This window comes from Typopeltis vanoorti, chromosome 15 (genome assembly GCF_054136105.1).
Source record: "Typopeltis vanoorti isolate ZY-2024b chromosome 15, IOZ_Tvanoo_1.0, whole genome shotgun sequence".
NCBI classification, from domain to species: domain Eukaryota; kingdom Metazoa; phylum Arthropoda; class Arachnida; order Uropygi; family Thelyphonidae; genus Typopeltis; species Typopeltis vanoorti.
Genome location: NC_143563.1, coordinates 33116825 through 33133988, shown reverse-complemented (window position 1 = coordinate 33133988; position 17164 = coordinate 33116825). Strand labels below are relative to the sequence as shown.

General features: G+C 35.7%; 1 protein-coding gene across 1 annotated transcript in view; it reads right to left on the bottom strand.

Annotated features, from left to right (window-relative positions):
- The window catches only part of LOC150098582 (signal transducing adapter molecule 2-like), a 233058-nt gene that overhangs the window by 106609 nt on the left and 109285 nt on the right, over positions 1 to 17164 (bottom strand). Inside the window, exons 6-7 of the mRNA XM_090404857.1 lie at positions 9675 to 9750; positions 404 to 611 (exon numbers count right to left, since the gene is read on the bottom strand). Coding sequence (XP_090260983.1) covers positions 404 to 611; positions 9675 to 9750 — 284 coding nt within the window. The remainder of the gene's footprint in view (positions 1 to 403; positions 612 to 9674; positions 9751 to 17164) is intronic.

Below are 17164 nucleotides of genomic sequence, written 5' to 3'. Positions count from 1 at the left end.
AATGCGGTTCCTATTCTTCTTTTGTTATAAAGGTCTAATTATAACTTGTATTTTAAGCTGTTTCATTTTTCATATACTTGTAATTAACCTCGAAACAGATGTGTTATGTCTAGATTGCACAACTTTACGATCATCCTGTATTAGCCAGACACAAAATTTAATTATATCAGGAATAACAGATGTCCACTGCATTAAAAAAAAAACACTACATCCATTAAACTGCTGTAATGAGCTTTCGGTGTATTTCAATATACCCAAAATCTAAACTATTAGTCAAACACTAAATTATATCAGGAAAACCAGATGAACTGACTCAGTACACTACTTTTGCATTTAAAAAATTATACTGCAATCAGCTGTCATTTTAATCATGATAAAATGATTTTACAAAATAAATTCATACCTGTCATCATGTACTAAAACAATTTCTCCAGTTTTAAAAGTAAGTTCATTATCTTCGGCTGCTTCAAAATCATACAAAGCTCTAACTCTTCTTGGTTCTTTTTGAGGAGAGGCTTTAGGAATAGGAACTGGTGAGGGTGGTCTTGCAGCAGGATAAATACTTGAAGTTTTTGGAGAGGTGCTGACCTCTTTCAATGAAAGTTCAATAGCTACAAAATTGTATATATAAAACAATTAGTAACACTATAATTTACTTCAGGTAATGATAATGGATATATTGAATAGTGCTTTTATTATATAATTTCTATAAAAATTATACAAATTATATTATATAAAATTATTAAAATTAAAAAATAAACCCTAATTAAATTATATCTATATGAATAAATTACTATAAAATTTCATTTGTAAACACTTGGAAATATAATACTATTATTCCATTTCTGTATTCAATAAGGTAAATATACCTTTCCAACCCTAGGGGGGGGAATCAACTAATACCTTTTTTTGGGTTTTTTTTCATTGCTGTATAGAGAGTAAGTGAAGCCATTTTAGCCCTGTCTAACTTTTGGAGACTGAGGGGCAGCTCAATCTCCACTGGTAGCCAATCAGAAATAGCTGGTCCAAGACCATAACTAATTACACAGCATCCAGTGAAGAGAGGCAGCTGAGAAGTGCTGTTGTAGGATATCTGTTATTTAGTGATATCAGATTACCTTATGTTATTTTTTAGTGGTAGCTGATTTTGATAAAATAAAATAAAAAGAAAGGATAATAACTTTTGGTTTTATTATTTATCATGTAGTTAAGCATTTCCTAAATGTATAGAAAAAGCATTATTTCTTGTAATTATAAATGCCTATATAAGAAATCTATGCATACTTAGGGCTAGTCAGAAACTGTTTGATTGTAATGTTTATTTGTAAAAAGGACTCACCTCCAATTTAGTTTTTTTTTATTTCTGATAAACTTGAGAAATGAAAATACTAAATTTTTCGATGACATTTTCATGCCATTGAATAAATGCAGTCTTGCTTGCATGCAATTTTCATCTCACCCCCACGTTGTTTTGCACATTCGGCAGTAGTGTGAAGACTGTACTTCCATAGAGGAAGTTGAATTAGTGAGTGAGGGAGAGAGAAGAATAGAACAGCTGTGTCATTGATTAGAACAGAGACAACATTTGAAAAAGTTGGATTTCTAAATAAATTCTTGAGCCAAAAATGTGGAAAAGAGCATTATGAGGGAAACAGAACAGTTATCCTAAAATTAATGGATGAATTTCTTTTATATGAAGCGGTGTTGTGGAATAGATAAAAGTAATATATAGTTTCTCCTCGGCCAGTTTCTTCTGATAGGGTATGCAGCAAATGCATTCTAGTTAAGTGCTGTAAACCCACGAAAGAGATGAATTCTTTTTTGTGTTTAAGGATAAGGAAGATTCCAGAAGTAAAAAGAAAAATTATCTTGAATATTTCAAGGAAATAGAAAAGAAACTGATTTCTTTTGATGAAAGATATTTCATATCTTCTCTGCAAATTTCTTAAGAGAGAAATACACTCTTTCTCTTAAGAAAGGATGTGCATAAATTATTTTGTTTTAGAAGAAAAACAGCTATGAACTAAGAAATTTATATTTTAATGGCCATTACTGAGAGCAGAAGAAACTGTTTTATAAATTTGTATATTATCATTAAATACTGTGATCTTGAAGAGAAGTTGTGTGATGTCTATGTTCTTTAACAGGGTTAAGTTTGTGGCCTTTTTTCTCTTTAGGAGCTAAGTTTATTTATAATCTAAAGTTGTATATAGCGCTTGCAAAACAAACATTTCGCACACACAGTTAAGATAATACCATAAATTTACACCAATGTTAATTATTTGTAAATAAAGATATTATTTTAAAATTTTCTTTGTCTCTCACTCAATCTCTTAACTTATTAAAATAATATCATCTTGGATCCAAATCTGTGATATTAACCACCCGGTCAGGTCACCTCTGGTATATAATGACAACCCCAGAAAAGACAGATAAACACAATTTGTGCTATATTACAGATATCTTACAATGCCATCTCGTAGTTCCAAATCCTAACACTATGTTTATTGTCTGAAAATAGCGCAGATTGATTTTCTTGAATTTATCGGACGAAAAACCTGCATGCCATGACAGAGATTGACTGACTTGGGAACAGGTTGAAAAAAAAAAAGGGGGGGGGGCATAGTAAAAGTTCCTCTAGTCAGCTACTAAAATTGAACTTACAACACTTTCTTCAAGTGGTCTAGTAAAATATATAATAAAATAAATAACAAAACTACAATAAACTCTGCTAAAGTCCTCATGTACTAAGATTCTTCGGGATTTGTACAGTTCAGATTATTATACTATGATTTCTTCAGAACTTGTACAGTTCAAGTTGCTATGGAATGTTAAGGGGGGGAAAAACACTTCAAGTCTTCTTGTATTAGAATTTTTCTTTGGCTTATTCTGGTTGCTATAAAGGTTGCAGATGGGTCCTCTGCATTCTTGGAATGGTTAGGCCATCATTTTTGTTCAGATTTCGGTTATGTTTGAGTATTTCACATGCTTCTTTGAATTTTCTCTCGAACCAGGTTTTGGTGCAGTGTAGGGACTTAGTATTTTTCCAATCAATTCTGTGGTATGTTTGGGGTGCATGGTCAGAAAGGCCAGTTTTTCCAAAATGGAGGTATTTAATGTGTCGTTTGTGTTCGTTCTTCCTAACTGGGATGGTTCGCCCTGTTTCCCCTATGTATGGTAGGTTACATGTGCATTGTATTTTGTATACCCTGGGTGGGCTAGGTGTGGAAGAGGATCTTTGGAAGAACTGAGTAGGTGTCTTAATTTTGTTGGGGGGGGGGGTTAAAGGTGGTTTTGAGGTTGTATTTGTGTAGTGTTCTGTCTATTTTTTTGGAAATGCCTCTAACATAAGGTATGACAATAGCATTCTTGAAATCTTTTTTTTTTGTTTTGTTTATACTAGTATCTCTGTGGAGGATCTTGTGAATAGTTTTTTTACTGTATCCAGTTTTTATAAATGTATGGTTGATGATCTTGTATTCCTGGTTTAGATTAGAGCTTGTTCATTTGAACAGATAGTTTGAGCTCTGTGTTTAACGGTACTTATGACACCTAGTTTTTGTGCTGGGTGATGATAAGAATTTTTGTGCATGTACTGGCCTGTGTGTAGGTTTGCAGTAGATTGAGAAGGAGAGACAGCCTGAGGGAAGATGATGTGTGATGAGTATGTCTAGGAATGGAAGAGAGTTGCTTTTTTCTATTTCAATGGTGAACTGGATACGTTTGTGTTGTTTGTTCAGGTGGCCAAGGAATGTAATTAGTGCTTCATGGCCGTGGGGCCCAATGGCGAAAATTTCATTGCCATATCTGAGCCAAATTTTGGGCCTTTAGGCATGCTGACTCTAGAGCTCATTGCTCAAAGTCTTCCATATAAAAGTTAACAATTGGGGGGGGGGGGGAGTAGCGAACCCATGCTTTCGTGTGGCAAAACAATTTTGCCACACGAAATATCCAGAGCAGAGTAGGTGGGCAAAGAGGGCCATGATGTCATGTGGAAATGTGTTCTGTAGGAGTAAGATAGTATCATAGATCGGGACATTGGTTTTCACCAATGTCCCAGGGAGCACGTCCATGTCGTGCTCCCTGGGACCGTCCGTAGGGTACACTCCCTACAAGGATGCTAACGGACCTCTGTGAAGAACAATGGACAAATCAGTGGAAGAGGATTTGTATCCCAACAGTGAAATGTGCAGAAGAATCTTCAGAGGAGCAGACCTCTATAAACAACCCGGGCTCAGCTGGCTCCGGCTGTCAGTACCCAGTTAGGGCCCCTACCTAGGGTTACAAGGAAAAATAAAGGATTCAATCCTCTGACAAAGGGAAGCAGCTTTGTCAGTACTGACACAAGGTTGAAGTCTCATGATGACGGTAAAGCTTGTGATGAGAAAATTGCAGATGGCAATGCAGTTTATTGTGTACGTCTATAATACTGCAGAGTAGAAAGCAAATGGAGAAACTATTGCTCTATTCTCTCTCCAGACTAACCACCACCGGCGTCCCTTAAATGGGACAGGGGTGCGAAGAATCCCCAGGCTCAACATGGTGCGCTCAGTAAAACTAGGAACCTGGAATGTCAGAACCTTGTATGAAGCAGGTAAGCTAAGAAATGCTATCCAAGAAAAGACTTGAAATTGGAATTTCAGGAATGAGTGAAGTTAGGTGGCCAGGATCAGGCAAAACTCAAGTCAATGATATGACAATGTATCACTCTGGAAGTTATGAAAACAACCATCAAAACGGAGTTGGAATAATAATAAAGATATCAATAAGTCAGGGGTGGTGAAGGGGTGGTGAAGCGCAATACATAGTCTCTCCGACTCAAATGTCAACTCACTTTCCCGTGGTCCATCCTGTTCTAAAAAAGTACAAACGAGGCACTGGCGATCGAGTATGGGTGGTATAACCCTAACCCCCTAACAGAGTAAATGCTGTTAGATCTGCCTGTCCAGAGGCGTTACGTAGCAGCCCTACCACTGGACTTACTCAGCGACAGGTTAGTAACCTGCCCAGGGGAAATTCAAAATACTTTCAAGTCTCATGCAAAGAAAAGCCGGACGGACTATCAAGGAAAAGACTACAATTCAGAAAACGGTAAACGAAATTAGAAAAAGGAACACATAATGAAGATTGCAACATGGAATGTGAGAAGCATTGCACACAAAGAAGAAGAACTTGATAAACAACTAAACCAAGCTAACATAAAGATATGTATAGTAAGAGAAACAAAGAAAAAACAAAAAGGTACAAAAGAAACAACTATATACAAATCTACAGTGGGGTAAAAAAGAAGAAAGAGCAAAAGCAGGTATAATGATTATGGTACACAAATCCCTAAAGAACAATATTGCATATTACAACTATTTGAATGAAAGACTAATAGAAATTAGGCTCAAGACATTAAAAGGCAACATAACAATAATTGGTGCATATGCACGAGAAGAGGGAAAAGAAGAAGACAGTAATATATTTTATAAAGAATTATAGAATGCCACAGATAAAACAAACAAAACTGACTATTTACTACTGGCGGGAGATTTAAATGCCAGAATAGGAAACAAAAAATACAAAACAAACATAGGTAAATTTGACAATGATACATGTAATCAAAATGGTCACAGATTGCGCGAGTTTGTCATTTAGAATAATATGAGAATAATGAACTCAGTGTTTATACACAAGGAAATACATAAATATACTTGGTCAGCCAGAGAATACAAATCAGTAATTGACTACGTTATCGCAAATTTTAAGACGTAAGAGCATTTCGAGGCTTTGAATTCAACCCTGATCATTATATGGTATCAGCAAAAATTCGATTTAAACCAAAGTGGCTAAAACCACATAAAATTGAAAATTTTTACCAGCCAAGCTACAAAGTTCTTCATTACAGGATCCCCAAGTTAGACAACAATATCAAAAATGCACAAACTTAAAAAAACAGAAACTACACATGAATCAAATGACATAGAATATGTTATAAAACAAATTCTCACAAAAGCAGCAACAGAAACCTTAGGAATAAGCGCAAATGGATTAGAAAAAGAGGACTACGAAACTGGAACAAAGAAATAGAAAATATAATAAAAACAAAAAAGGAAAGTTACCAGAAATGACTAAATTCCAAAACAATAGAAGCAGAACTAGAGTATAAAAATAAATAGTGAAATTGCAAAACGAGATGTAAGGAAAAAACATAGAGAGAGATGGAACAATTTCGTAACAGAACTAGAAAAGGATTTATTTAAGCCACAACCCAAAACCTATAAAGTAATCAAATACATGAATAAGGAAATAAAAGAAAAGATAAAAATACAACCAGTAGATTTAGAAAAATGGGTGACCTATTTCCCAAATCTCTGGACAAATGAGAACAAAGAACAATGAAATAAAATTTCATAAGACAAAGAATGACCAAATAGAAAATATCACAATGTTAGAACTGAAAAATATAATAAAGAAGATGAAAAATAAGAAAACACCTGGAGAAGACAATATAAATATAGAACTATACAAAAATGCAGGTGAAAAATTTAATGAAAGACTTCTGAAATTTTGTAATATGGTTTGCATGTCCGGAAAAACTCATAACTCTTGGAAAAAAGCACTGGTTATCCCAATCTATAAAAAAAGGAAATAAAGATGATTGCAATAACTATAGGGGAATTAGTCTGCTGAATACAGGATATAAAATATATGCAGGAATATTAAAAGAGAAACTATGCAGTATTGTAGAGGACAAACTATTAGAAGAACAAAATGATTTCCAAAAAGGCCGAACCTGCACAGATCCAATTTTTACTTTAAAATTATTAATATAAAAGAGAAGAAAATTCCAAAAAGAAACACACGTGGCCTTTATTTATTATGAAAAAGCCTTTGAAAAAATTAGTAGACAAAAATTGCTTAAAATATTAACCGATTTAAACATTTTACAATCTTTTTCCAAATCAACTTTTACAATCCATTCAATAAATATATACAAAAAATAGAATAGCAGTTAAATTAGAATACATCTCAGAATGGAAAGATAAAACAAGAGGAGTACGACAAGGATGTACCCTCTTACCTCTGTTTTTCAATATATATATAAATGAAATATTAACAATCTGGAAACAGCATAACCCATTTGGTATACAAATGACCCCGCAAATGAAGATAGATACACTACTATTTGCAGATGATCAAATAGTATTAGCTACATCAGAAGATGACTTACAAAGATCATTAAAATCATTAAATGATATCTCAAAGCAATATAATATGACAATATCCAAAGAAAAAACAAAAATAATGGCATTCAAAGGAGAAAACCCAATAAGAAGTAAAATAGTGATAGACAATAAAATACTAGAACAAGCAAACACTTTCAGATACTTGGGATGTGATCTATCATACGAAGAAGAAAAAGACATAGACACTAAAATATCAAACTTTGTCAAAGTAAATGGCATAATAAATAGTATATTTAAGCCATCCCTGGTACAAAAACACACTAGAATCAGACTATATAATGTCTTGTCAAAACCAACTCTACTATACGGAAGCGAAACATGGACCATGAAAAGGAAAGATGAAAAACGAATTCAAACAGCAGAAATGAAGTTCCTCAGAAAAACAGCGGGATATACCAAGTGGGACCACAAAACAAATGAAGAAATCTTACAATCCCTAAAAATCAAACCAATTAATTACTACATAAGACAGTATAAACAAAAATGGCTAGAACATTTAAATAGAATGGACAACAGCAGACTACCAAAAATATTATACAGATACAAAATAAGTGGAAAAAGAAGAATCGGAAGACCAAGAAAGAGATGGCATGAGACCGGAACAGGCCACATGGCCTATATTCCATGATAGGAAGAAGAAGAGAAGATCAATAAGTCACTGTTGAGTTTCATCCCTTACTCAGATAGGATGATGTTATTAAAACTGAAAGGACAACCACTAGATGTTAATCTTATACAAGTCTATGCCCCTACCGCTGACAAGAGTGATACCGAGATTGAAGAATTTTATGATCAATTAAAAGAACTAATGAAAAACACAAAAAAGCATGATATTAACATAGTCATGGGTGATTTCAATGCTAAAGTTGGGAAAGGTAGAAGTGGAGATGTAGTTGGCGAACATGGACTGGGCACAAGAAACGAGAGAGGTGACCGTCTTTTTCAATTCTGCCAGGAAGAGGAGCTAATAATCACAAACACATGGTTTAAGCTACCACCTCGAAGATTGTATACTTGGCAATCACCACAGGATAATAATGGGAACATAGTCAGAAACCAAATTGATTACTTACTAATTAATCAACGACTTTGAAGTTCTATAAAGAGTACAAAAACTTATCCTAGTGCAGATATTGCTTCTGATCATAACCTACTGGTGGCAGAGTTACAACTTAGACTGAAAGCTATGCTTAAGAAACATCAACAAAAAAGGTTTGATTTGAGAAAATTAAAAAACACAGAGATATGGGGGGGGGGGGGTGGGGGGGGGGGGGGGTGGGGGGGGGGGGGGGTGGGGGGGGGGGGGGGTGGGGGGGGGGGGGGGTGGGGGGGGGGGGGGGTGGGGGGGGGGGGGGGTGGGGGGGGGGGGGGGTGGGGGGGGGGGGGGGTGGGGGGGGGGGGGGGTGGGGGGGGGGGGGGGTGGGGGGGGGGGGGGGTGGGGGGGGGGGGGGGTGGGGGGGGGGGGGGGTGGGGGGGGGGGGGGGTGGGGGGGGGGGGGGGTGGGGGGGGGGGGGGGTGGGGGGGGGGGGGGGTGGGGGGGGGGGGGGGTGGGGGGGGGGGGGGGTGGGGGGGGGGGGGGGTGGGGGGGGGGGGGGGTGGGGGGGGGGGGGGGTGGGGGGGGGGGGGGGTGGGGGGGGGGGGGGGTGGGGGGGGGGGGGGGTGGGGGGGGGGGGGGGTGGGGGGGGGGGGGGGTGGGGGGGGGGGGGGGTGGGGGGGGGGGGGGGTGGGGGGGGGGGGGGGTGGGGGGTGTGTTGAATACTATGGCTACTCCTTCTTTTCCTTGATTGTTATCGTTATTAATGTCATATGTTAATAATCTTCATATTTCTTTATCATGCTCATTTTCATTTCTAAATCAATTTTCTTATATTTACAGATAGGTTTATCACCTTATTTACTTTCCAGTCATGACTACTACAGCCCTGTAAAATTACTGTTACTACTAATAATAAGTAACAAGTTAGGTATCATCAAGTTACATTAAAATTACAGCTAGAATGTTGCTAACTATTTAAACATTAGTCTGTGAGTGCTAACCGATGGCAAGACAAGTAAGTTTGACAGCATAACATAAAATTTTTCTATTAGAAAAAGTAATTTAGATTCTTGAGAAAAATTTTATAAGTGAGTTTTTCTAAATCAAGCATTACACATCTGATTTGAGCCATATAAAAAAAACTGCCAAACACATTTTATTTTTTAACACAAAAATAAACATGTTAACGTTAAGTTCTGCTGAAGGTTAACATACTAAAATACAAAACTGAAAACTGTAAAATTTTAAAATGCCAAATTCTTTTGGCATACTACTGTTTAACTAAACAAAATTTTGGATTTTGACAAATTTTGTATGTCATAACAAGACTGCTAATTTTAAGTGAAATCACTACATACAAAGCATAATTAAATCCATCAAGAAAAAGAAATATTAAATATGTATACCTTTGGCTATATCTTCTTCTTCCTGTTGACTTGATACAACATTAGGATCCTTATTATATGTTGCATTTTTCTTAGGCTAAGTAAATGAAAGTCAAACTTATAAACTGAAGTCATGTTACATAAGATATCAAGAAAATTTCCCCTGAGCATTAAAAAATACCTGACACCAAATAATTTCTATTATTATATATTTATGATAGTTAACAACAGGAATAGAAAAGCAGAATTTATTAAAACTTCAGCATATTTTGTCCAATGTTGCAGAGAGCCTATGTAGCTCAGTGGAAGTGGAGGAACTTTTCTAACTCTTTTTTCAACCGGTTCCAGAGTTAGTAAACTAAATAAAGTATCCTGTAAACTCAAGAAAATTGACTATAGAACCCACACTATTTCAGACATTAAAAAAATATTGTGTTAGGGACCACGAGATGGCAGCACTAGTTTAGCCATCTCTTCACTGTGGGTTGCTTAAATTAGTAACAGCCTTGGCCAGCTATCTCTGATTGGCTACCAGTAGAGATTAAACTGTCCACTCAGTTTCCAAAAGTTAGTTAGAGCTAAAACGACCTCGCCTACTCCCTATAAGGAAATAAAAAGCATTCTTTTTTTTTTTGTTTAAGGATGTTACAACATAACATTGTCAGAAATAGAAAGAGAAGAAAAGATCTGTTAATTACATACAAAATATGAAACTCAAGTTATGAGTAACAATGCATGTACTTAATAGCTCGTATCTCAATCACAGCTGAATAACAAGGAGAAGGAATTATTAGAGTTCAAAGGAACAAAATGGATAGCACCTGTAATTCAAAATTAAATAACATATTCGGTATCACAACTGACCCTTGAACAACGCAGGGGGTTAGGGGCACCGACTTCCTGCATTGTTCAAAAATCCGAGTATAACTTTTGACTCCCCAAAAACTTAACTACTAGTTGACCGGAAGCCTCACTGATACCATATACAGTCAATTAACACATATTTTGTATGGTATTATATACTATATTCTTACAATAAAGTAAGCTAAAGAAAAGAAAATATTAAAGAAAATCATAAGGAAGTGAAAAGATATTTACAGTACTGTATTTATCGATACCATAAGTTTACGTTGTCTGTTCACAAGATGAATCTTATGTCTATCAGTACCTACATTAATATAGTCTTATATGATACAAAACACTGTAGATGTTATATGTATTTCTAACAATAGACACCAAAAATGAAAAGATACTGTGAAAAAGAAATTCATATATATTTATAGGCGATTCATGCATTGATAATGAAGCAGAAGCAGCAATATGATTGCTTTATGGTAGCCTAGTGCAATCCATACGAATGTTTCATGGTAGCCTAGCCTATATGCTAATGAATGAATGAATGAATCGCTATAAAATTTTATATCATGTTAATTCATTAATTTAACTAATTAATTAATAACAGTTAATTTTATGCAGTGATGATTTAATACTGCTTCTTTATGTTTGTTTACATTTCTCTCAACTGAGAATGCCACCATGTACGGTCTGCAAATGTTTGTGTGCACAAGTTTTGATAAATCTTAACTTTTTATAATAGATTTGTATGTACTTTATGATAGTAAATGATAAAATAGACTAGTGTCTATATATATTTTATACATTCATGACATACATAACTTTTTCTTATTTTTTTTTGATATTTCTAGGCTATCCGGTTCGTCTGCGAGGTTTTTTAAATTGTCACAAAACTCCAAAAATTTTTCCAATATATTTATTGAAAAAAATCTCAGTATAAGTGGATCCACAGTTCAAATCTGTGTTGCTCAAGGATCAACTGTACAATAAACAAATAAATCCTTATCCAATAGGCCACCGTATCCTCAAGGATAAGGTGGTTAGCCCTATGCCTCCCAGTGTGTTCTATGTCTCTAGATGTGCATGGGGCTGGTTTGCCTGTTCTGGGGGGGGGGACAAAAAACCCACCTCTGTACGAGACCGGCTAACCCACCTTTAGTCAAAAGAGACCAGATAAAGGTTCCTCATGTCTTGGACAGGAACAGAACCCAGGTCTTTCCGACCAAATATATACCGACTGAGCTGGCAATAACTTAGAGACTGGCACATAACTAGAGTGGATACGATTTGGACAATGCCTTAGAGTTTCAAGGAACAGACAATCAAATTTAAATCTGCTGGAAAGAGGAATCTTGGTTTAGTTCCAAAGGACTATATCTAGTGGCATGTCATGGCATGGTATGGCAAGCAAAGCTAGACTTCTCTGATTTTAAAATTTTAATACAGTCCTGATGTTCAGGGATTGTAATCTTACCAGAATGGCAGTCTATCTAAAATAACAGTCATCAGGAAGAGGGCACTTGACAGATACCTCTTTCTCTGCTAGGTATCTGTAGTAATCTGACATTGGTAGGTGGCAGAAAAGATGACAGCTTCCAAGCTAGTTTCACAGTGTTATTCAAGATTTATGGAGATTCTTTTTACATCATATTGTAATTAGGACGAAGGATGATAAACTATTGATAATTTTCTGAATGACATTTTTATTATAACTATTAATCACTAAAGTGATTTTAATTTCATTCAATTCTGCTAAATGAAGGGAATCAGAATAGCAGATTGCATGAGCTCTGTTTATGGGTTCTGATAATACTGTTTTCTGTGATGGAAGATGATGTGAAGATGAATAGATGTACCTGTCAGTAAAGGAAGGTTGTTCTGGGAAGTTATCACCATTAATTGCTCCTAATTACTTATTTATTATTGTTATTAAATTTTTTGTAATGCTGAATGAATTACAAAAACTATCCATTTTGTTCTGAACTCTAATAGTGTATTCTTGTGATAACTCAGCTATGATCGAGATACCAGCTACACTACCAGCCACCAAATTAGAAACCTTTATGCAAAATACTTGGTAATGTGTGTTACAATGTGTTCTAGGCAACTATTTAAGAATGCTGGTCAGCAATCATCAACAGTGTTGATTACAACTTGAAAAACAAAGGATCATTCAGAGTTTGATAAAGGGCTTATCGTGGGTGTCTGGCTGGAGCCATGATTTGAAACCAGCAAAGCTGATTGGTTTCTCAAAAGGTAAGATATCCTAGGTGTTTAATCAGTGTAAAAATAATCCACATTGCTTGTCTAAGAGATGTAACTGTGGTCCTAAGACAGTGTTTTGGGAAGATTGCTGTCATCTGTGTGCAGCAATTGACGGAAGCATTTAATGAAGGTTGTTTCCGAACCATATCTCACAGAATTATGCACTGGGAATTGAAAAGATCAGTATTAGCAGTCACGAGTCCAACACAGTATTAAATAAAAGTTTCTAATTCAGTGGCCAGTATGTGTAGTAAGCACATGCTGCTTGACTCACAACTTGTGATTTATGTTTTGAATGTAGGTAACATATCTTCTCCCTGTAACATGTCCATGTAACAATGGCTGAAATATATTGGAGTTCTAATAAATTCTATTTTTCTATACCTAGTCTAGTCATAAATACTGTTACAAGTATTTATGCAAATATTACAACTTGAACAATGCATACACCTTTAATCTGTCAGTAAAATGAAATGAAAATGCTGAAAAAAAAAGAAAAAAAAGAAAAATTTACTCCAAATCCACCTTCAGGCCAGCAATGCTGGGATGTTGTTTCTTGCAGGTTACTCTCTCAAGCTCCAACTGCAATTTGAAGTCCAAGAGATTCAGATCAGGACTTCCAGACAGCCAATAAGATGCTGATATATGGTCTGGCACATTTGCCTCCAACTGCTGTTGCATGGTCCTCACCCTGTGTCCAGGGGTGGACACAAGGTGAGTGGACCTTCCAACAGGGCTAAGTCCTGATGGAAGGTCCACTGCCTACTGTGAAACTTGGATACCCTTGACATGTCATCCCCCCCCACACACCAAACCATCACTGAAGCTGGGTAATGACCTTTCTTAATGGTGGGTACTATGGCACATGATGTGCAACCATCCAGGACATATACCAGATTGTTTTGGTGGTTAAATAACTCTTCAATGGTGAAAATCCTTCTCATCTGTGAAGAGGATATCTCTGTTTGTTGTTCGAGTACCTCAGGAGAAGTGCTTTTGATTTCATCACCCTCTGCTGCATAAGTTGTGGTGTTAGGAAGTGTCCAGTAGAACTATGATAGGCTCTCATCCCCAGTTCATTGGTTAGTACATGACATTGTTCTCTGCGAAATGTTCATCTCTCGCAACACCACTTTCTGCACAGGATTACAGCAGAGGTGTGCCTTCATAGCCCTCACAAGCTTTTGCATCTAACGCAGCATGGTTGACCTGTTCTTTGGCAGTCAGATACATCTTCTGTATCATTATAACAGTCAATAGTCTGATACACAAACATCCTAATGATCCTGGGTGTTTTTAGTGTGTTGAAAATAACAGGTGACTGCATTCCAACCTTGTGAACAGCTATTACAGCTACATGGTTCTTATCATCTCCCAACTGCATGTTAACATGCAGCTAGAATACTCTCTCTACTGATAAGCACACAAATGTTGGCTGCATGCAGCAGCACTAATGGAACTGGGCTTGCACAATTTTGTGGGCAGCGTGGGAGTGTGCAGAAGTTGTAACAGTATTTATGGCAAGACTGTGTGCATGTTAACCATCGTAAACATATATGTTTAGTACACATGTTTCTTAAACAAGTCTAATTTCTATTATTATATAAGGTTACAGTGGAATCCAAATACTCATTGCAGGAGGCCTGCAGTAATGCACAATACCTATTAATATACCTCTCTTTAAACTTTTTCACTGAAAGAAACTCATGACATGACCTTTGGCAAACCAGTCTGCTCTTCGCCACTCCCCATGCAAAAAATTAGTCGTTGTGTCCTAGCTAACCACACCTTTGGACAACTTCAGGATGACTCTTTATTTTCGCCCATGCAGTCATGGATTGGAAACTATCTTTAGTTCTCACTATGGAACTAAACTTTTTTTTTTTTTTTTTTTGTGAAAAGACAAAACTGTGGAAAAGCCATTGAAAGAGGAATACACATATAGCCAAGATAATTTAATAAAATAAAATAATTTTATAATTTAATATTTATACAATTATTTTATAAGTTCATTTACAGAGAGATAATATAGAGAAAAACAAGGAAAATTCAAATACAAAATTTAAACTACATGCTACAAACATGGTTATTTCATGTGCAGTCTCGAGGGTGCCAAGTTGTATACCATTACACTATTAAGATCCTAAAAAAAAAAAAAAGAATAATACAGTAGCTAGTAAGAAGAATATATAATTTCTTGGAATATAATAACAAGAATGTAATTTATTCCTAAGTATAATTTACTTTCTAACCAATTGAAAAAGTTGTCTACAGCTATCTCCAATTCAGGATATTTTAATAATAAGGTGATAAACCTTTTTTGCCACTTATATATGAAAAAATTCCAAAATCAATCAAATGTAGTCCATTAGGTATATATAAATCCTTTCATCTCCATCAAATCCACTTCATACATCTATAAATTGCACATCATTCCTCCTGCACAATCTTCTTATTGGTTTGTTTATAATCATGACCCTTCTGCTCAAATTCAGTCTTGCTATAGCAATGTAGCAGACTCAACCTTTACTTTCTCACTCTTCTTTTTTGCTTCCATCAGCAATTCTTTTATATCTTCTCTCACTACATATTTCTCATCTTTCAAATCATTTGTGCCAGCCAAAACAATCAATTCTTTTACTTCTCTCTGCAAACTAACAGCTTCGCAAACATCCTTGATCTTTGCACCTGGGAAAAATTCTCTTTTATCATGTTCTCAAAGTATACCTCTTATCATCAAATCTCCATACAATACACAGCTAATCTTTTCTAAAAAGATAACAGCCTTAATAATCAACAACTAAAGAAATAATACAAATGACACTGTGTAAAGAAGATGCCTATTTTAAGACAAGAGGCAAATGAAGTAGTTAATTCTTTGAAGGTGGGAAAATTGCCAGGCATAAATGGAATAACTTCTGAAGCCATGAAAGTAAGAACAGAACCAAACATAGATGCTCTTGTTCAAAATTTGTCAAGATGTATAGAACAATGAGTGATGGCCTAATGATTGGTGCGCCTCTGATTCTTAAAAAGGGAACAATACAAAATGTAGCAATTACAAAACCTATCAGTCTAATGAGTCACCGAAGCATAATTTTCCTAAAAATCTTACTCTCTAGGACTGAGAGAGAAAATAACTTGACGTATAGGAACAGTAGACTTAATAAATAACATCAAACAGGTTTAACTTATATATTCTGTTTATTTTTATTGGTATAAAATGTCATACTGAAGATGGCTTATATTCAACAATGAAACATGCAAACTGCACATACACAATGTAGTGCATCATGATCTAATTATATTAAAGTTGTAGTAAAAATAACTAACAAGATTTAATAAAAAAATTAAAATAAATAAATTTAAGTTAATTCTGAAATCTGTGAAGAACTATTTCTCATAAGAGGGATAATTTAAGTCCATTTCTATTTAGATTCAGTCGATGTAGCAAGGTCTGATAACTCTTTTTTGTATAAACGTTCCAAGAGATTGTTTCTATGGGAACCTTAATTTTCTTCCAAAGAACTCTAGTGTCTGGTGGTGATATTATGCTCTACAAATCCTGATTGCTCTGGCTTAATGGAACTTAATGTAGTCTAAATGTTCATCATAATAATAAATGGCTGCAGATCTACCTGTTTGGCCAAAATGTAATAATCCGCACTAGCAAAGAATTTAATACACTGCAGGGTAAGCTAAAGGCAGAAGTTTAGCTTTAGCTGAGCCTAGAAAAGTAGATATCTTGCTGAAAGGACAGAATGACATTTGTAGGTCAACAGATATATGTAGTTTGGCTATACCCTTCTAAGGTGCCTTTAACATAGAGAATGGCGATGTGATGGACCACCTCTTTATCATTATTACAATAAGAGGCAGATGAAAAGAAAACTATAATTATTAATTATTTTGTTGACATATGATTTGGTAAAGCCATTAAGAAAGTAAGGAAGGTGGGCTTAATGGGATTTATTTCTTGGGAGAGCAGCATTTTGGTGGAGCAAAGAGTGTGCCTGATGTGCTAAAGTCTTAATCATGCCGTATTTTTTTGACAATTATGATGGTGTGAAAGAGAATGAATGTAAAGTCCAGTATGCATTTTCTTTCTGAATACTAAGAAATGAAGGATACCATCTTGTTGAAGTAATATGAGATCTAAAAAGGCAATCCGATTGTTCTAACTCAAGAGTGAACTGGATATGATAGTGAAAATTTGATCTCATTGACACCTATCATAGATCTGTACAAGTCAAACTGCAAAAACATCATCAACATATCTGTACCATAAGAACAGTTTAGAAAAAATACTAAATATAAAAATAAAGATGCTTCATTCATTGATGTGCCCTTAATTTGTTGGTAAAGTTTGTTTTGGCATGTGGAGTAGCCAG